Here is a 22475-nt window from a genome sequence, read left to right as displayed (position 1 = left end):
GAGTGGCACCTGGTACACACAACAGGCAACAGGTGAAAAGAGTTGCTGGAGGTAGTGGAAGGTTGTGGGAAAGAGGGTGAAGGGGTATGGGTGTGATGTAGACACGCAGGAGAGATTTAAAACTAAAAGTTAGAAAACAAATTCACATGTAAAACTTCATGTATAAGTCCATTCGAATTTATAGATAGACTTTAGTTTTTGTTTTATGTAGTATTAGGGAAGAGTGCACAGGGGGGTGGGGGCAAATACATGTGCAATGCTTCATACAGTGGAACCTCCCATAACGACCCCCTCCGTTTGCAGACCAATTTTCTCGGCACGGATGCCTTTTACACTGTAACTAACCTCCGAATGGCGGCACCCTCCTTTTTTCAGACGACCGACCTACAAACAAAGGGTCAATAACGACTTTGATCTTTTTACCAGTAAGTGTCAAAGTTTGCTAGTACCCAGTACACACAGCACACACAGTACACACGGCACGCGCCCCTCATTAGTCACGCAGACCATTATGAGCCAGGTGTGGTCAGCAGTCCCCACCTTACCTTTTGCTTTGACAATTGAAGGACTGCCCTCAGAGTAAGGTGGGGGGACGGAGAAAGGGTTGGGAGTTTGAAAAACAACTGAATCATGAATACATCAGTGGATGCTACTCTGCTTGATGACCCGCTAGCATTCTTGTTGGCTTGTTTGGCGTGTTTGTTTGTGTACGTGTTCTGTGATTGTGTGCTCGCCAACTGAGTGAATAGACCGGCACGGTTGGCCTAGTGGTAAGGCGTCCGCCCCGTGATCGGGAGGTCGTGGGTGCGAACCCCGACTGGGTCATACCTAAGACTTTAAAATTGGCAATCTAGTGGCTGCTCCGCCTGGCGTCTGGCATTATGGGGTTAGTGCTAGGACTGGTTGGTCCGGTGTCAGAATAATGTGACTGGATGAGACATGAAGCCTGTGCTGCGACTTCTGTCTTGTGTGTGGCGCACGTTATATGTCAAAGCAGCACCGCCCTGATATGGCCCTTCGTGGTCGGCTGGGCGTTAAGCAAGCAAACAAACAAAGTGAGTGAATGAATGAAGTATCCTGGCATTGACAACTTCTCTTGACTTGAGTTTGTGAGGTGTTATCTGTCAACGCTCTCTTGTCTTCATTTTACAATGTTGAGGTGGTGTAAACATGGCCACTTTGACAAAACAAAGGACATTGTTGACGTTAGAAGATGGTGTAAGTGATAGAGAGAAACCAACAAAGGTGAAAGCGCGATTGGAATCGCAAAAAGTCTGAGAGTGAGAAAACAACCCCTGATTCAATCAATAATCAGAGACCAGGAGTCTATTCACAATCAATAATCAGAGACCAGGAGTCTATTCACAATCAATAATCAGAGACCAGGAGTCTATTTACAATCAATAATCAAAGACCAGGAGTCTATTTACAATCAATAATCAAAGACCAGGAGTCTATTTACAATCAATAATCAGAGACCAGGAGTCTATTTACAATCAATAATCAAAGACCAGGAGTCTATTTACAATCAATAATCAAAGACCAGGAGTCTATTTACAATCAATAATCAAAGACCAGGAGTCTATTTACAATCAATAATCAGAGACCAGGAGTCTATTTACAATCAATAATCAAAGACCAGGAGTCTATTTACAATCAATAATCAAAGACCAGGAGTCTATTTACAATCAATAATCAAAGACCAGGAGTCTATTTACAATCAATAATCAGAGACCAGGAGTCTATTCACAATCAATAATCAGAGACCAGGAGTCTATTCACAATCAATAATCAGAGACCAGGAGTCTATTCACAATCAATAATCAGAGACCAGGAGTCTATTCACAATCAATAATCAGAGACCAGGAGTCTATTCACAATCAATAATCAGAGACCAGGAGTCTATTTACAATCAATAATCAGAGACCAGGAGTCTATTCACAATCAATAATCAGAGACCAGGAGTCTATTCACAATCAATAATCAGAGACCAGGAGTCTATTCACAATCAATAATCAGAGACCAGGAGTCTATTCACAATCAATAATCAGAGACCAGGAGTCTATTCACAATCAATAATCAGAGACCAGGAGTCTATTTACAATCAATAATCAGAGACCAGGAGTCTATTCACAATCAATAATCAGAGACCAGGAGTCTATTCACAATCAATAATCAGAGACCAGGAGTCTATTCACAATCAATAATCAGAGACCAGGAGTCTATTCACAATCAATAATCAGAGACCAGGAGTCTATTCACAATCAATAATCAGAGAGCAGGAGTCTATTTACAATCAATAATCAGAGACCAGGAGTCTATTCACAATCAATAATCAGAGACCAGGAGTCTATTCACAATCAATAATCAGAGACCAGGAGTCTATTCACAATCAATAATCAGAGACCAGGAGTCTATTCACAATCAATAATCAGAGACCAGGAGTCTATTCACAATCAATAATCAGAGACCAGGAGTCTATTCACAATCAATAATCAGAGACCAGGAGTCTATTTACAATCAATAATCAAAGACCAGGAGTCTATTCACAATCAATAATCAAAGACCAGGAGTCTATTTACAATCAATAATCAAAGACCAGGAGTCTATTTACAATCAATAATCAGATACCAGGAGTCTATTTACAATCAATAATCAGAGACCAGGAGTCTATTTACAACAAATGGGAAAGTGGAGAAAGCATTGACAGAAAACATTCAAAAAGAAGTTGCCTCCCCTGTGATGAAAATCTACCTTCAGATTCCAAATAAAGACGCCTCCTTTTTACGACCGATTTGTCTGGACCTTTTCAAGGTCGTTAGTGGGAGGTTTTACTGTGTAAGTGGGTGGAGATGTCAATCAATCAGTTCAATAATCAATAGTTTTGAGCTTGCAGTAGATTACTGTGTAAGAGGGTGGAGATGTCAATCAATCAGTTCAATAATCAATAGTTTTGAGCTTGCAGTAGATTACTGTGTAAGTGGGTGGAGATGTTAATCAATCAGTTCAATAATCAATAGTTTTGAGCTTGCAGTAGATTACTGTGTAAGAGGGTGGAGATGTCAATCAATCAGTTCAATAATCAATAGTTTTGAGCTTGCAGTAGATTACTGTGTAAGTGGGTGGAGATGTCAATCAATCAGTTCAATAATGAATAGTTTTGAGCTTGCAGTAGATTACTGTGTAAGTGGGTGGAGATGTCAATCAATCAGTTCAATAATGAATAGTTTTGAGCTTGCAGTAGATTACTGTGTAAGTGGGTGGAGATGTCAATCAATCAGTTCAATAATGAATAGTTTTGAGCTTGCAGTAGATTACTGTGTAAGTGGGTGGAGATGTCAATCAATCAGTTCAATAATGAATAGTTTTGAGCTTGCAGTAGATTAATGTGTAAGCTGTTGGCGGGCTTAAAACTCAGTCATTCCGTTTAAGAACTAAATGTGTTATCTCGCGTTGACAATGTAACGCCTTTGTGTTTGACAGAGCCATACTGGTTGCTGATGTCAGCTGTGGAGGTGGTGCTGGTTCAGTTTGTTGCGCTGGCAGCCGTGTACATCACACGAAGACTCAACGAAATCTCCACCCTTGATTCAGTGCGCTGGGCGCAGAAGCGGGACCTGTGGTGGTATGATTCAGACTTTATTTCAATTTCAGTTGTTGCTGTTTTTTTTATACTAAACTACTCACAAAAAGTTAAGGATCACTATGAGAAAACAGGTGCTCAATAAAATCAGTTCGCTACTGTTATTTATTTCTCAGTCAAACCAAATTGTTATGAATTCTTATTCAGCTGTAAGTGGGCGATGTTGTGTTAGTGGGAAAATTGCACGGGATTCTCTACTACTGAGCTTGGTAGCAAATGAAAAAGCGGAAACTTGCGAAAAAGGACCTTGTTTTGGACCGTTCAGCCCGAACACATTGCACAAGCCACATGGAAAAACCATTATGCACGTGCAAGAACTGCTGTTTATGTGTGAGATGCTGTCACTTGCTTAGCTTTTTGAGAAGACATACACCAGTATTAGGCATTATCTGACAATGCCTCCACGACGAAAATTGAACGAGTTTGAGAGGGGACGAGCTGTTGCATGGTTCCAAGATGGTGTCCCCAAGCGAGAAGTGGCCAGGCGACTTCACGTGTCCATCTCGGTCATTGTCAGACTGATTCAACGTTTCACAGCCACTGGGAGGGTCCAGGAAAGACGCAGACCTGGGCGACCAAAGAAGACAACTCCACGTGAAGATCGTCTCATTGAACGACTAGCCTTGCAAACAATTACAAGAACAGCCTCTTCCAGCATTATTCGAAGGCAGCTGAGGGTGGCTACTAACACCAACATCAGCCAGCAGACCATACGGAATCGCCTTCATGGGTTTAACCTCCGTTCTCGTCGCCCAGCTGTACGGCCACGCTTAACTCCAGCCCATAGGGCAGCACGCCGCGCCTTCTGCAGACGTCACGTGAGGTGGACACGTCAGCAATGGTCCCAGGTTCTGTTCAGTGATGAATCACGTTTCACCCTGAACCACAACGACGACTGACTGAGGGTCTGGAGGCGCCAAGGGGAACGCTACATTGACGCCACTGTCCATGAAAAGGTGGCCTTTGGTGGAGGTTCTGTAATGGTCTGGAGGGCCTTCAGCCTTCACCACAGAACACCCTTGTTTCATGTACAGGGTAACCTGACTGGCCTCCGATACCGGGATGAGATCCTTCGACCGCTGGCTGTGCCTACACTGCAGCAGATGGGACCGCAGGCTGTCTACCAGGATGACAACGCTCGCCCCCACAGGGCAAGGGTGGTCAACGACTTCCTGCAGCAGTCTGGAGTCGACAGAATAGAGTGGCCAGCATGCAGTCCCGATCTCAACCCGATTGAGAACCTCTGGGATGAGTTGGATCGCAAAGTGAGGAGCAACCTCCCCCCTCCCAGGGATGTCCAGCACCTCTACCAGATGCTGCAAGGTCCTTTTTAGCAGGCGGTTCCACAGAGGATCTTCACCACCCTGGTCAACTCTATGAGGACTCGCTGCGTCGAGTGCCAGAACAGCCAGGGCGGTTACACGCATTACTGAACTTTTGGGAGCATCTGAATGCCATGTCTTGTGATTTCAACGACTTTGTGAAATTAAATTTCGATACGTACACACTTTGATAAAATGTACAGACCAAACGATTGCTCGAAATTGAAGGAAATGTTGTATCGTTATTACTAAAGCATTGAATTAAACGTTTGCCAAATACCAACGCATTGGCTTTCTTTTTTGGAAAGTTATGAATTTGTGTGCAAGTGATCCTTAACTTTTTGTGAGTAGCTTAGAAAAAGAATTTTGGATTGGTGAGATGGTTATAACTTGCAGGGGGACCTGCATTCCCCTCAGTCTTTCAAAATGAACTGTTTTTTGTGAGGTTTAATTTCATATCGCATAAACAATACAGTGTTTTATTGTCCATGAAAATGCATACGTTTTAATAAAAGGTGTCTGCTTCATCAAGGATTTCACATTTTCCAGTACTGACAATGCTTAAAATGTGAGGACTTCCAGAACAAAATCTAGCCGAAGTTGGGTTTTTTTGCGTTGCGTAATTGTTTTATATCTGTTACCAATACATTGCATAACTGTTCGATATCTGTTACCATTAGTTTGAGCTGTGGTTAATTTATGATTTTCCCCATCTCTTTGTGTGCAGTATTGTGTTTGTCTTTGAGTTCTCGGCAATATTCACGCTCATCTATGATAGCACCGTTCAGATAAGTAAGTATGCGACTGGTTTTTGTTACTTTACACTCTATTTTGATTATTTCTAAAATAAAAACAAGTTGCGTAAAGCGAAATTACTACATTTAGTCAAGCTGTGGAACTCACAGAATGAAACTGAACGTAGTCCGCCGCTAGTGCAAAAGGCAGTGAAAGTGACGAGCCTGTTTGGCGTGTTAGCGGTTGCGCTGTGCTTCATAGCACGCTTTACTGTACCTCTCTTCGTTTTAAAGTTTCTGAGCGTGTTTTTAATACAAACATAGCATATCTATATGTTTTTTGAATCAGGAACCGACAAGGAATAAGATGAAATTGTTTTTAAATCGATTTCGGAAATTTAATTTTGATCATAATTTTTATATTTTTAATTTTCAGAGCTTGTTTTTAATCCAAATATAACATATTTATATGTTTTTGGAATCAGAACATAATAAAGAATAAGATGAACGTAAATTTGGATCGTTTTATAAAAAAAAAAAATTGTTTACAATTTTCAGATTTTTAATGACCAAAGTCATTAATTAATTTTTAAGCCACCAAGCTGAAATGCAATACAGAAGTCCGGCCTTCGTCGAAGATTGCTTGGCCAAAATTTCAATCAATTTGATTGAAAAATGAGTGTGTGACAGTGCCGCCTCAACTTTTACAAAAAGCCGGATATGACGTCATCAAAGACATTTATCGAAAAAAAGAAAAAAACGTCCGGGGATATCATTCCCAGGAACTCTCATGTAAAATTTCATAAAGATTGGTCCAGTAGTTTAGTCTGAATCGCTTTACACACACACGCACAGACAGACAGACACACACACACACACACACACACACACACACACACACACACACACACATACACCACGACCCTCGTCTCGATTCCCCCTCTATGCTAAATGTAAAAAGGATCAGATCTTGAGAATGTTTAAAATAAATTGTCCTTTTCTTTTTCCAATGCAGAAAGTGACTTCACAGTGGAAAATGGTTTAGTGTGTTTGTTTTAATTATTACTTTAAAAATAACTTAATAAGTGCACATTTGTGGTATATTCATGACTATCAGGCATGGGAATTGTCCGCCGAAAGGCAAATTTCCGCCGAATGTTTATTTTTGTTCCGCCGAAAAAGCAAAAGTGTCCGCCGAAAAAATAAATGGGGGAGGCAAAAATGGTTCTAAAAACTGAATTTAATGGCAAACTTGGAGCTTAGATGACACCAAATTGCACCATTTGGGTTCTTTGGAGAAAAAAAATTCCGGGGGGGCATGCCCCCGAACCCCCCTAGCAGGGCTAGGCGCTTCGCGCCGTCGACTTTGCCATTACTTACAAATGTTCAGCCTTTTTTACTTTTTTCAATTCCCATGCCTGGACTATACTGATTGCTGTAGTATCTGTCACAGTGATGTTAGGAAGCTATGCACTGTAAAACCAAGTCAGTAGAATCCTTTGGTTGATGGGTCCACTAAAATGGCTAAAGAAGTGTGTAGCTTGCCACTGATAGTTACATTGACACATGAAAAATAAACTTGACGCAAACGTGCTTACAAATGTTTGTGTTTCAGTGGGAGACAAAGAAGTGGGATGTGGAGCTATCTTTGTAAGTTCTTATCTGTACTGTATGCATCGTTTATTGCAAGTTTTAATCACCATACACATTTTAACAGTTTGTAAAATATTTCCTGCTTTCACAGTCATTATTAACATTTGTCCATGTACGTTTTTTAGCTAAGATGCATTTTTCAGTTGGGTCATACATCATAAAAGTCAATTTATGTGACCATAATCTAATAATATACGTCTATGAAGGGAATGGTTGTGTCAAGCAACTCTATTTCTCACTTTTGGATATATATATATATATATATATATATATATATTGTTATTCCCAAACTAAACTTTCAGTTTTAACAATTATTATTTTTTCAATGTGAAACATTTACTTTAAAAAAAATCTGCAGGTTAATTTGATTAATTTTGAGCTCCCTACTAAATAACAGGCTTCTTGAAGATTTTTTGTTTTTTCTTTCTTTTACAGAACTACAAGCAGTCCGTCTACTCTCCTGTGTTTGGAATGTTTATGGTAAGTTTTGATGCTTTGCAGTATTTCAGTGGGAATTCTGGTTGTTGTGTAGTCCATGTGCATTGTTTAGGCTTTTAGCATGCTTACTAAGTCACCTATTGTGCAAGAATTGAGTTGTGCTATGACAAAGGTTGAAAAGAGAAATAAAGATCGAGCGAGGATGGGCTCCTGAACAGGGGCGGACGAGGGGGGAGTGCACAGGGTGCAGGTGCACCCCCCCTCCAGCAAAAAAATAAAAAATAAAAAATTTTGAAAGCTGATTGTATGACCATTTCTAAGTTCAAATGGCACCAGATGGCACCATTTTGCTTCTTTGGGCCAAAAAAATTTCCGGGGGAGCACGCCCCCGGACCCCCCTAGCAAATTAGGGCGCTTCGCGCCCGTCACATTCACTTTCCATTCAAAGTGCACCCCCCCTTACAAAGCAACTGATCCGCCCCTGCCTGAATAAAATGTTACATGAATGTAAAAATGTTTGTGATTATCTTTTTTGTTAGGGATACCTTAATTCTCGTTAAAAAAAATCCTGCAGCGGACAGAAAGCCATTGAAGTTCCAGTGTTGATGATTGGCATGTGTCCAGTTTGACAGGTGCTCTTATCAAGTGTAAAAGCCTGGACAGAAACCCATTGAACTTCCAGTGTGATCAGGTGATCAAACTAGCACATTGAGATAAGAAAGTTGCATTGTTTCAGGTGATCCACCCAACACATAGAGATGATAAAGTGGCATTGTTTCAGATGATCCACCCAACACATAGAGATGATAAAGTGGCATTGTTTCAGATGATCCACCCAACACATAGAGATGATAAAGTTGCATTGTTTCAGATGATCCACCCAACACATAGAGATGATAAAGTTGCATTGTTTCAGATGATCCACCCAACACATAGAGATGATAAAGTGGCATTGTTTCAGATGATCCACCCAACACATAGAGATGATAAAGTTGCATTGTTTCAGATGATCCACCCAACACATAGAGATGATAAAGTTGCATTGTTTCAGATGATCCACCCAACACATAGAGATGATAAAGTTGCATTGTTTCAGATGATCCACCCAACACATAGAGATGATAAAGTTGCATTGTTTCAGATGATCCACCCAACACATAGAGATGATAAAGTGGCATTGTTTCAGATGATCCACCCAACACATAGAGATGATAAAGTTGCATTGTTTCAGATGATCCACCCAACACATAGAGATGATAAAGTTGCATTGTTTCAGATGATCCACCCAACACATAGAGATGATAAAGTTGCATTGTTTCAGATGATCCACCCAACACATAGAGATGATAAAGTTGCATTGTTTCAGATGATCCACCCAACACATAGAGATGATAAAGTTGCATTGTTTCAGATGATCCACCCAACACATAGAGATGATAAAGTTGCATTGTTTCAGATGATCCACCCAACACATAGAGATGATAAAGTTGCATTGTTTCAGATGATCCACCCAACACATAGAGATGATAAAGTGGCATTGTTTCAGATGATCCACCCAACACATAGAGATGATAAAGTTGCATTGTTTCAGATGATCCACCCAACACATAGAGATGATAAAGTTGCATTGTTTCAGATGATCCACCCAACACATAGAGATGATAAAGTTGCATTGTTTCAGATGATCCACCCAACACATAGAGATGATAAAGTTGCATTGTTTCAGGTGATCCACCCAACACATAGAGATGATAAAGTGGCATTGTTTCAGGTGATCCACCCAACACATAGAGATGATAAAGTTGCATTGTTTCAGATGATCCACCCAACACATAGAGATGATAAAGTGGCATTGTTTCAGATGATCCACCCAACACATAGAGATGATAAAGTTGCATTGTTTCAGGTGATCCACCCAACACATAGAGATGATAAAGTTGCATTGTTTCAGGTGATCAAGCTGCTGACCCCTATCTGGGCCATGCTGTATGCCTTTCAACCCAACGTGGTCAACGGCGACACGGAGCAGACTTACCCTGCCTACAGTGAAGATGGGGTAAGAGCCTTTCAGATACAGTTATTCAGCGGTTATGTTTCTTTTCAGTCTTTGTCTTCTGTGTGTACTGCATTCACCCAGTTTGTCTTCTGTGTGTACTGCATTCACCCAGTTTACCCCCCGCGGGTTAGGGGGAAGAATTGACCCGATGCTCCCCAGCATGTCGTAAGAGGTGACTAACGGATTCTGTTTCTTCTTTTACCCTTGTTAAGTGTTTCTTGTATAGAATATAGTCAATGTTTGTAAAGATTTTAGTCAAGCAGTATGTAAGAAATGTTAAGTCCTTTGTACTGGAAACTTGCATTAAATTACATATCTTACCCAACTCACATATAGCAATTAACCCTGGTTCAGTGCTGGTATCGCTGTACGCGTCCCCTTGGTAACAAGAAAGACGCCTCTAAAAAAGAGTGACCGAGACCCGTAAGGGTGTCTAGGCCAGCCCGGAAACGAGGCTGCCTTCCGTATGCGCGCGCATACTCCGCCATATGCAGCATTCTAAAAACTCAGCGTCAGTGGGACTGGTCGCATTTTATGTACGCTCTGGCTGTTTCAGCCTTTGTTACTTAGTCTTTTGACTTTGTTTCGTTCCTCTTGGTCTCTTCTTGTCATCTGGACTTCACAACTATGTTGAGGTGAGGTCGTTCCTTGTATTTTGCTTGATTTTGGCAGTTTTGTTGGCCGTATTTTGGACTTGCGATGTTTCTCAGAAATTTTTTCGTGAGTCGTTTTTCCGTCATGGCTGACAATGCTAAGAAGAGGGCAGCTTCTTAATAGGTAGCTGCTGTGCCCTTTTCTCCTTAGAAAGCTTTTAGGAAGTCTAAACTATCCGGTCTATGTCCGTTTCTGTTGTAGATTCTCTTGCTAAAAATCTTTGGATGTGTTGATTGTTTTACCCGCTAAGCCGGTAGACAAGTCCGCTTGCAGTTTGTTTACTACACTGGTGACTATTCCGGAACCCTCATTTTGCCGGCCAACGGCCTCGCCACGTTGTAAGCACCGGTTCTCGTCCTTTCATCGAAGTTAAGCTACGTCGGGCCCGGTTAGTTCTTGGATGGGTGACCGCCTGTGAACACCGGGTGCAGTGGCCACCTTTGTTTTAAGCCTTCGGATTAGTCCGGGCTCGGTGTTAAACATGTTGTTATTGGGCTTGCGTCTGTAGACGTGGCCTCTTTGCTTTTGACTTTAAGTTCACAGGTTTCTGCTTTGGCAGCTGGCACTTCGTCATCAAAGGCAGAACTACGTGCTCTCCCGGCCGGGGTTGCTGTGTGTTCTTCTCTGGACAGTGGTCGTTCGTCCCCTGCTGTGACCTTATGTGGGGAGTTCACGGTCTCCGGCGTCTGTCCTTCTTCACAAGGTATGTGTACTCCACGTGAGCGTTGTCTGGAGGGAGTAGCCTCGGGTCTCATCCCAGGTGAAAGTCCTGAAACATCGGCTGATATCCACCGCTTAGTCGGGGTGTCAGTGGGTGCTAAGGGCCCTGACAAGCGAACAGATGTGTACTCCACGTGAGCGTTGTCTTGAGGGAGTAGCCTCGGGTCTCATCCCAGGTGAAAGTCCTGAAACATCGGCTGATATCCACCGCTTAGTCGGGGTGTCAGTGGGTGCTAAGGGCCCTGACAAGCGAACAGATGTTCCTATTCTTCCCGCCTCGTCAGTAGACTGTGGTCAGGTTGAAAGGCATCTGCTTCCGCCCAGGGGGCAGGAAGGGGTGCGTCCACGGTGGTGGACGACATCCAGCTTACTTGCCGTTCAAGTTGTCCAAACGCCGTGACGCGGGCAGCGGAAAACGGCATTTAAGTTTTTTGGAAGTTGGTGGACCGCGAAAGGCGGGGGTCACCTTCCTGATTGCGACTGCGAGCATGAAGGAAAGGATAACGAGGATACTTCCATTTGAGGGTGCGTCCACGGGGATGGACGACACCCAGCTTACTTGCTGTTCAAGTTGTCCAGCGCAGTGGCGTGGGCGGCGGAAAATGGCATTTAAGTTTTGTGAAGGTTGGTGGACCGCGAAAGGCGGGGGTCACCTTCCTGATTGCGATTGCGAGCATGAAGGAAAGGTTAATGAGAATACCTTCTTATGAGGGTGCGTCCACGGGGATGGACGACACCCAGCTTAACTTGCCGTTCAAGTTGTCCAGCGCAGTGACGTGGTCGACGGAAAATGGCATTTAAGTATTGTGGAAGTTGGGGGACCGCGAAAGGCGGGGGTCACCTTCCCGATTGCGATTGCGAGCATGAAGGAGAGGATGACGAAGTTACTTCCATTTGAGGGTGCGTTCACGGGGATGGACGACACCCAGCTTAACTTGCCGTTCAGGTTGTCCAGCGCAGTGACGTGGGCGGCGGAAAACGGCATTTAAGTTTTGACTGGAGGGGGTGGTTGAGAGCAAAGCTTTACTTCCTCCACCTCTATCCGGTTTGATGGCTTCTGGAAGTTCGGAGGAACAGGATGTTCACTTCAGCTTCCGGGAATCGTTGTCCATTGCCCTGGAGTTGGCAAAGGGCCGCGTGTAGCCGGGTTCTCCGGCGAAAGTGGTGTACGTTCGCAGGAGGTAGCAAGCTTTGTGCGGTGAAGTGTTGAAACCGTGTCTGTTCTTCTGCTTTCTGGCGCACGTTCAGCAGCGGCTAAGAGCCCTAGGCAACGTAAGCTTCCGCCCTGGGGGCAGGAAGTTGGTGGGCTGGGTGATTCTTGGGTTGACCATGCGAGTCTCTCTGGGGGTCACTTTCCTACCTTTGATACCGAGCAGGGGGGCAGGAAGCGAGCAGTAGAGCTGATTCCTTGTTGGAGATTTAGTCTAGCATGGGGTCAGCTTCCGGATTGCACGGAGGTGCATGAAGGCTGTTCAGATTAAGGTGCTCCTGTTTTTCTGTTAAGCACTGTTTTTAGGTTCTGTTTCAAGTTAGCAAGTGCAGTGGCGCTCGCAGCTGAAATGGTTCGAGGTACAACGGGATCGTCCGGTGTGTTTCTGTGCAACCGGTTGGTCCTGATGTTTACTTATCCACGGCCTGTTGCGCTTTCGCTTTTGCGGCTGTGACTTCTGGGTGCAGGACGGGATATCCTTCTACTGTTAACACTGTGGTGTTGGTGGTCGGCACTTTTCAGCTTTTGGCTTCTGGTTCCGTTTCTGCGGTGCCTTTGCCTTTTTTTTACAGGCTGTTTTCACTTTCTCTTCCAGTCTTCCAGCTGGCGTGAGTCAGGTGGATGGAGATCTGGCATGGTGTTATGACGTTTGAAACTTTTCAAAACTTTTCCGATTGTTGGCAAGTTGTTGCCTTATCGGGATGGGTGACTGGTTCTCATCATTTCGATGTTCGTTATGATGCTGGAACAAGAGGAGGAAATGGGGAGGCTCATACTTCAGCTGTGTCGCGGTTCGCGGCATTTTGTAGTTGGTTTGAGCTTTCTGAGGAGAATCTTCGAGTGTTAAGTTCTTAGATCCTCTGGCGGGGTCATCTTGTTCTTGCGGAAGTTTTCGCAAGCGAGTCTTCTTTGTCACCACTACATTTGTGGGCAACGCACGACTATTTGCCTGTGGTGGTGGTGGTGCTTTAGCTTGTTTCTTACGCCCGAGTAGCGTGTCACTCGCGGAGCGCTTTCTGTAGGCTTCGGGTAACTCCAAGCTTAAGGACTTAGGTTCTCTTGTTTTTCGTTCTATGGAACCGCCCTCGGGTTTGGTGATGGCGATAGCAAGGAGAGACTGTCTGTTAGATCAAGGTCTCCTAGCTCTGGGAGATTGCGGCATCTTTTCTTTATGATTGGCTCGTTTGAACGAAACTTGCTTTTAGTCTCTCGCTCGGGCGGTTACGTTTAACAGGTTATCTTTGTGGTCCGACTGGACTCATATACAAAGATTTTACTTTGCCGTTTTTTACCTGAGAGTAAGCCTCTGCCCTTTTAAGTATTATTCTGTCGGCTAGAGGTTAATCTCTTTCTTGTTTAAAAGGTCTCTTTTTGAGCCCGCTTCTAGGCACGCGGGTTCTCTAACTAAGAGAATCTCACGGTAAAAGAAAGCGCAGGGCAGGTCTTGGCTGTTTTTCGTTTCCAAACGAAAAGCTTCAGGCTGGCTGTTATCCACTTTGGGTTGGGGCTCCATACCCTCGCTTTCACAGGGCTCTTTTTGAGTTAGTTTGGGCGACCTGTTGGTCGCACAGTACGGGTCTTTGCAATCCTGGTTTCCAGACCTCTTTAGGCTGGCAAGAAGGCATCTTTGCTTTCTCACATTGGAATTACTTGAATGTCTGCTGTAAGGGTTCACTTGAGATACTTAGGGGCTTCTGCCTCAACTCTGGATTTGGTTCAGAGTTTCTGTGTTCTATGCAGAAGGTTTTTTCTGGCTAGGTTTGCTATGGACAGCTTTTTGGAGAAAGACTGATCTATGGTTCTTAGGGTTCCTTCAAATTTTCTGGCAAGTAAGCAGAATTTGGAGAATCCAGCTTTGTGCACTTTTTAAACCTTTTAGCAATATTCTGGCTCCTCCAGAGCCATATTTAGCCTTTTGATCATTTCGAGTTCAATGATTTGTCTAGCTTGGATCTTTTCAGATTTTTGATTCTAACAGCTCTTGTTCTTATTTTTCAACTCCGTCGCTTTTTAACCCTGAACGGTTAGAAACGACGTTAAACACTGGTTAAGGATAGAAAGTTTTTCTATCGACTTTGGTGGAGGTAATGACTTACTTAGGTCAACCTTAGCTTTTTAGACTGCCACATTGTTTAGGCATGCCTTCAAGTGTTGGCAAGGAATTAAAAGGGGGGGGGGAGCAGTCAGTCCTCTCTCTTCGGGTGGCGCGGACTCAACTTTCCTCTCTTGAGCAAGTTTATTGCTCTTGGAGATCCTGATGTACATTTTTGTCCTGTTAGAGCCCTCAGCAGATTTCTGTTTCGGACTGTGCACTCTCGTTTGGAGACTCAGAAACTTCTTTTTATCTCATTCATCATGGTACGGTTTAGAGATATGTCGAAAGTCTCGTTAGCCGAGTGGGTCTCCACCATAGCTAGGCAAGCTCTTGGCTGGTGGCAGAGTCAGGCAGGGAATGTCAGGGCAGTCTTGCCCTTTACTACAGCCAGGCCTCATGAGGCAAAAGATTGGGCTTCCACTCTAGTTGATCTTCATTTTAATCTCCTGGCGGAAGTTCTTGAGTCGGCTTACTGGCTTTCTTGAAATGTTCTTCATTGATGTCTTTCTCAGGGATTTCTATGCCTTGAGACAGGATGCGTTTCTGGGTTACCTGCTCGGGTAGAGGCAGGACAAAATCTCGATTCCTATTTGGGTAAAGTGCCCTCCAACCTTTAGTAGCAATCTGCTATATGTGAGTTGGGTAAGATATGTAATTTAATTAAAAATTTTAGTAATAAATTTTCATTTGATTAATATACTTACCCAACTCACATCGTTTATTCCCTCCCGCCTCCCCGCTGTGGGGTTATATATGTCTAAAAAAGAAGTGAGTTGGGCTTCGTTTTAGAATGATGCATATGGCGGAGTATGCGCGCGCATACGGAAGGCAGCCTCGTTTCCGGGCTGGCCTAGACACCCTTACGGGTCTCGGTCACTCTTTTTTAGAGGCGTCTTTCTTGTTACCAAGGGGACGCGTACAGCGATACCAGCACTGAACCAGGGTTAATTGCTATATGTGAGTTGGGTAAGTATATTAATCAAATGAAAATTTATTACTAAAATTTTTAATTCTCCCAGTAAGGTCATATATTGTACTACGTTGCAAGCCACTGGAGCAATTTTTGAGTCACTTGAGAAAAAGTGACTCTATGTAATCGGTCAGTGTTAGTCTGTCCGGCCGGCCGGCCGTCCGGCCGGCCGTCCGTAGACACCACCTTAACGTTGGACTTTTCTCGGAAACTATCAAAGCGATCGGGCTCATATTTTGTTTAGTCGTGACCTCCAATGACCTCTACACTTTAACGATGGTTTCGTTGACCTTTGACCTTTTTCAAGGTCACAGGTCAGCGTCAAAGGAAAAATTAGACATTTTATATCTTTGACAAAGTTCATCGGATGTGATTGAAACTTTGTAGGATTATTCTTTACATCAAAGTATTTACATCTGTAGCCTTTTACGAACGTTATCAGAAAAACAAGGGAGATAACTAGCCTTTTCTGTTCGGCAACACACAACTTAACGTTGGGCTTTTCTCGGAAACTATAAAAGTGACCGGGCTCAAATTTTATGTGAACGTGACTCATTGTGTTGTGAATAGCAATTTCTTCCTGTCCATCTGATGCCTCATATAATATTCAGAACTGCGAAAGTGACTCGATCGAGCGTTTGCTCTTCTTGTTTGATTAGTGCTTTTGTGAACAAGAAACAATTAACAAGTGGCTCTCTCCCCACCCCCCCCCCCCCCCCCCCCCCCCCCCCCCCCCCCCCCCAAGACTTTCGAGACAAACCTACCTACACTTGACATGCTTGATCAAATGCACACATATGCATAGCACAGGTTCCTGATAGTCATAAGCATTCTGTCATACAACTACCAAGCTGTGCCATTTGAGCTATGAATCAAGTCAAAGTTAGGTTAGAATTACACACACTGTGAAACGGATGTCCCTCAATGCCTCTTCCCATACGATTTTGTCAGCACCCTTGCTGAAGACAAAAGAGAGACGAGATAATAAATGTCAGCACCCTTGCTGAAGACAAAAGAGAGACGAGATAATAAATGTCAGGTGAATTCAAACATTAGTGTACATGTCCACCATTAGTGTTTCTGGCTTTAGCACAGGGGCTTGTCACATCAGCAGTCTTTGTAATCTTTAGTCTGTGCTTTTTATAGATGTGATAAACAAAGGGAAGCAAGCACTCTAAATGCACATGACATGTGTATGTGTTTGCTGGCCGCTGCCTTTTATACCCCTGTGCTTGCTAGTCAAACTGATGGTAATGAAACCTTCGTATTTGTAATCACCGTCTGTGTTTTTATACCCCTGTGCTTGCTTGTAAAACTGATGGTCATGAAACCTTTGTGTTTGTAATCTGTCTGTTTTTATACCCCTGTGCTTGCTTGTTAAACTGATGGTAATGAAACCTTCGTATTTGTAATCACCGTCTGTGTTTTTATACCCCTGTGCTTGCTTGTAAAACTGATGGTCATGAAACCTTTGTGTTTGTAATCTGTCTGTTTTTATACCCCTGTGCTTGCTTGTAAAACTGATGGTCATGAAACGTGTGTACATGTGCAGACGTATGGTTCAGCGTACAGCGACGACTCGCAGTACCGCCAGCTGTACCACCCCACCGACATGTACAACAGCGTCAGCAGTCTGCCGGACGTCACCCCCTCCCCGGGCACCGCCGACCCTCGTCTCGGTCTCTCCAACCCCGCGCTGATGCGCAATTCCACCGCCACCCTGGAACCCATCTCGGAGGAGGGAACCCTGGGAGGTCGCAAAGGGTCGGCGGGCACGCTGGCTGCTGCTCGCAACATCCCCAAGGAAAGCGGCAAGAACAAGTGCTTCAGCTGGCTGCGCAACCCTTCCCCTGGCAAAATTTACCTGTAACCGGAGATACTGTTGGAGAGATTGATTGCTCACTCTCTCACTCTCTTTGGCTTTAGCAATGAAGTTTGAAGTGAGAAATTGTAGCTTGAGCTACCCCACCAAAGTCATCAGAATGTGACATGAGGAATCCGGGGCTGATGTGCATGAGAAAGTTAGCAACCGGTTGGGAACCAGCCGCGGGGTTGGATTGGCTAATACTGAGGTTTGTTTGTGTTTTCAGTCAATCAGACCCCTCAGCAGGGTTTTCACCTGGTTGGCGACTTTCTCGTGTATATCGCCCCTGCTCTCAATCAGCGTCAGAGGAACTTCCAGACATTGTCTAGCAAGTGATGCTGTGGTGACCTGGCCGTTTTCAGTGATTATCATTGGGTTTATACGTGAGATACATGTCTTCTGGTCTGGCTATACGTGAGATACATGTCTTCTGGTCTGGCTATACGTGAGATACATGTCTTCTGGTCTGGCTATACGTGAGATACATGTCTTCTGGTCTGGCTATACGTGAGATACATGTCTTCTGGTCTGGCTCTGTATTCACCACCTGATGAATTTGTCAGATCATCAACTTTAACTAGCAAGAGCTACGATGACCCAACATTGAGTTCACAGAGTGGTGTCATGTTGCAGCCATTGACTTGCTGGTTCTCTTTACCTATAGGTCATTAATTGTGACCTTGAACGCTTTTGACATTTTCCCAATTTTTTCAGATGTGGGGTGTTCGAAGCGGCTGCTCTTTCATGCTTGAGTGAGGGATTTCTCTTTGGTAGTATCTCTGCTGTAAGTGTCTCAGCAGTCTCTTTAACTCTTTGTCATTTTTGTGTCTCTTGCTAAAAGTAAAAGGGGGGGGGGGGGGGGGGGGGGGACTTTTCTCCCTGTTCAGAACTTAACGAGTCTTGATGTACATGTGAATCTCACTGAAAATGTTTTCCTCTCCATAACCTCACTCAGTCACTGTAAACTTCTCAGGAGAAATTCTTTCATCTTGCTTGGTGTCTCTCCCTGCTTATCAAAGATGATCCGGAAATCACATAGGATATTATCTCTCTTTTTTGGCAGATTGAGTCTCTTTTATTCATTCAGTTAGTTGGTCGTCTGTTGCCTTTTTGAATCTCATGAGGCTTCTTTGTCGTGGATAAGTGTATTGCCAATGGAATGTTATCAAAACGCTGAAAGGAATGGGGGGATTGTTGTCCTGAAAGTGTTATTGTTGTTGGTAAAATGGAAGTAAAGAAAATTAAAAGTACTTATTCTGCTGACAATGTTTGAGCTTATATGAGCATAATTTGGTGTATTTTCGTCTTAGTCCTTGTAGAAGTTAAGATGGCTTTTGCCTACAAGATATATGTAATGTCAAGTGATAACAACAGCTACAGGTGAATGGGCTCGATTGTTACAAGAGGGCAGTTGCCAACTATAAAGGCTTGGTAAATTGTTGTTGTTGTGATCAGTTGCCTCTTTTTCTGTTTGTTTGGTTACTTTTGAGTAAAAGGTTTTGTCAAAGAAGTTGGCAGTGCATGTTAGTGTCATTCTTGTCAGCCTTTAAGCAGTAAGAACTTTCAATCAAAATTTACATTTTTGTAGTTTTATTGTTCACGAAAACCAGCTATTTAGCATACATATTTTCAGCATCTTTCTTGTTTTCTGGAAATGTACGAATACTTTCTGGAAACGAAAGTAGAATCCGTTCACTTTCCGAATCATTTATGTGTCGTTCATGGGAAGCTTCAGCCCCAAAATGTTGTGCAAAGTGATCTCCCCTTCATTTGATGTTCCTATAATTAGCATCATTTCTGTATGTGATCTCTTCCACAAGTACTTGATAAATTTGACGTCATTTAGGGATTTACCCAGGGTTTGTTCAACTGTACTGTTGCAATTTTTAGAAAAAAAGTGTAATATTTGCAGAAGACAGGTATATCTAACAGTGTATGTGTGCTTGGAGACGGCATGAGGTGGTTGTAACTTTTATGATGATGAATGTCATTAGTACAAATTTGTAAGTGCATGCAATCAAGTATATTTAATGAGTTTGTCAAACTGTTGTTGATATTCTGATGTGTGTTTTCTTCCTGTGTAGAATCATGTTTGTACATTACCTTTTGACAGTATCGATATTTACGAACTAAGATCCACCACACAGATGGTATGTATGCAAAAAGAACAATTTTCTTCGTGCTTCTTCATTTTTCAATGTTGTTTACACAGCTTTGGTGCATTTTGGGTTAACCAGTCACCTTTTTGACTCACATGCGAAGCAAAAGTGAGTCTATGTACTCACCCGAGTCGTCCGTCCGTCCGTCCGTCCGTCCGTCCGTCCGGACGTCCGTCCGTCCGTCCGTCCGTCCGGACGTCCGTCCGGAAAACTTTAACGTTGGATATTTCTTGGACACTATTCAGTCTATCAGTACCAAATTTGGCAAGATGGTGTATGATGACAAGGCCCCAAAAAACATACATAGCATCTTGACCTTGCTTCAAGGTCAAGGTCGCAGGGGCCATAAATGTTGCCTCAAAAACAGCTATTTTTCACATTTTTCCCATTTTCTCTGAAGTTTTTGAGATTCAATACCTCACCTATATATGATATATAGGGCAAAGTAAGCCCCATCTTTTGATACCAGTTTGGTTTACCTTGCTTCAAGGTCAAGGTCACAGGAGCTCTTCAAAGTTGGATTGTATACATATTTTGAAGTGACCTTGACCCTGAACTATGGAAGATAACTGTTTCAAACTTAAAAATTATGTGGGGCACATGTTATGCTTTCATCATGAGACACATTTGGTCACATATGATCAAGGTCAAGGTCACTTTGACCCTTATGAAATGTGACCAAAATAAGGTAGTGAACCACTAAAAGTGACCATATCTCATGGTAGAAAGAGCCAATAAGCACCATTGTACTTCCTATGTCTTGAATTAACAGCTTTGTGTTGCGTGACCTTGGATGACCTTGTCCTTGGGTCAAGGTCACATGGATTTTGGTAGGAAAAATGTGTAAAGCATGTGAGTCGTATGGGCTTTGCCCTTCTTGTTTTCTAATTTATTTATTTAACTGTTTTTGACAGTAATGCAGAACATGTAACAGATATCTCTTTAGTAATTTTCATTAATTAATGCTTAACAAAAGTGCTACATGCAAATGATACCAACTGCTACGTTTTACTTACTAGAAATAATGAATGATCTGTTAAAGTAAAGACAACTGTTGTTTTATCTGTGAAAGAAAATAATGTTTATGAGAGATGAGGTTGAATGAACATGAAGTCTGCAGATGTTGCTGGCAAGACTTGACAGGGTGGCACCTTTCATACGTCTGGCTGGTTGGTGTTTTTGATGCTGTACTAGGTACATAAATGAAGGATGTTTTTAAGCCTTTGTGCTTTGTGCAATAAGTACACAAATCGGTTACTATGTGTACATCTAGTCTACAGTGTATGCACTTTGTTTGTACCCCACATCAATATTATACCTGTGGAGTTTTCCCTCAACTGTTTTCTCTTACAGGGTGAGTTTTGTATTTTACTTTCTAGTCTTAATTTTTGTTGTGATACCCACCAAAAGCTGTGTTTTGCTAGTTTTTGTTGTCGTTACCAAAGTTTTTGTTGCTTACAGTTGGTGTTTTATTGATGCTTTTTCCCAGCGGAAATGGTCGACCATGTATACCAGTACAGATCTGTGGCTTTTACATGGGGTGATCCTTCTACTTGGTGACATACCAACACAGATCTGTGGCTTTTACATGGGGTGATCCTTCTACTTGGTGACATACCAACAACCAACAGTCTGGCTGTGTTCTGTGCAATGATTGTGTTTGAATATTGTACCTGACGGGCGCAATAGCTTGGTGGTGAGACGCCGGCCTCCAAAGTGGAAGGTCGTGGGTTCGAATCCCGGTCGCGTCTGGTGGGTTAAGGTGAAGATTTTTTTCCAATCTCTCAGGTCAACTTATGTGCAGACCTGCTAGTGCCTTATTCCCCTTCATGTGTACACGCAAGCACAAGACATGCAAGTGCGCACAGAAAAGATCCTGTAATCCATTTTAGAGTTCGGTGGGTTATGGAAACACAAAAATACTCAATATGCTTCCTCCGAAAGCGGCGTATGGCTGCCTAAATGGTGGGGTAAAAACGGTCATACACGTAAATATCCACACGTGTAAAAACACAAGTGTACGTTGGAGTTTAATTGAAAGAAAAAAAATCATAATATGCACAGGGGTTTGCTAGGTTGTTGATTTTTGGATGTTTTGATGTGGAAGGATGCTGTTTTCCCATGTAAAGCCTGGACAGAAGTCTGGGTGGTGGTTTGTATGACCTTTACATTGGAAGGAAACTATCATGAAAGTTGTTGTTTCAGTGTTGTCATTCCATTTGCAAGCAGTATTGTGAATTGAAGCGAAAGCTTTGTTGTGATTGTTGTGAATTGATGTGAATTGATGCATTTTGTGCTTTTATTTACCCCACTGTACTTATGTTCACGTGTCATTTTGTGCTTTTATTTACCCCACTGTACTTATGTTCACGTGTCATTTTGTGCTTTTATTTACCCCACTGTACTTATGTTCACGTGTCATTTTGTGCTTTTATTTACCCCACTGTACTTATGTTCACGTGTCATTTTGTGCTTTTATTTACCCCACTGTATTTATGTTCACGTGTCATTTTGTGCTTTTATTTACCCCACTGTACTTATGTTCACGTGTCATTTTGTGCTTTTATTTACCCCACTGTACTTATGTTCACGTGTCATTTTGTGCTTTTATTTACCCCACTGTACTTATGTTCACGTGTCATTTTGTGCTTTTATTTACCCCACTGTACTTATGTTCACGTGTCATTTTGTGCTTTTATTTACCCCACTGTACTTATGTTCACGTGTCATTTTGTGCTTTTATTTACCCCACTGTACTTATGTTCACGTGTCATTTTGTGCTTTTATTTACCCCACTGTACTTATGTTCACGTGTCATTTTGTGCTTTTATTTACCCCACTGTACTTATGTTCACGTGTCATTTTGTGCTTTTATTTACCCCACTGTACTTATGTTCACGTGTCATTTTGTGCTTTTATTTACCCCACTGTACTTATGTTCACGTGTCATTTTGTGC

At 42.8% G+C, this 22475-nt stretch overlaps 1 protein-coding gene across 2 annotated transcripts in view; it reads left to right on the top strand.

Annotated features, from left to right (window-relative positions):
- Positions 1–18215, top strand: part of LOC138961369 (uncharacterized) — a 25479-nt gene extending 7264 nt beyond the window's left edge. For both annotated transcript variants that reach the window (XM_070332984.1, XM_070332985.1), the window contains 6 exons: positions 3484–3625; positions 5693–5757; positions 7315–7349; positions 7788–7832; positions 9742–9846; positions 17048–18215. In XM_070332984.1, the coding sequence (XP_070189085.1) occupies positions 3484–3625; positions 5693–5757; positions 7315–7349; positions 7788–7832; positions 9742–9846; positions 17048–17365 (710 nt within the window). In that variant the 3' untranslated portion in view covers positions 17366–18215. The remainder of the gene's footprint in view (positions 1–3483; positions 3626–5692; positions 5758–7314; positions 7350–7787; positions 7833–9741; positions 9847–17047) is intronic.
- Positions 18216–22475: the final 4260 nt, after the last annotated feature.

The sequence above is a fragment of the Littorina saxatilis genome, linkage group LG3, assembly GCF_037325665.1.
Source record: "Littorina saxatilis isolate snail1 linkage group LG3, US_GU_Lsax_2.0, whole genome shotgun sequence".
Classification (NCBI taxonomy): Eukaryota; Metazoa; Mollusca; class Gastropoda; order Littorinimorpha; family Littorinidae; genus Littorina; species Littorina saxatilis.
The sequence above is the reverse complement of the archived record's forward strand: the minus strand, read 5'-3'. Positions and strand labels throughout refer to the sequence as shown.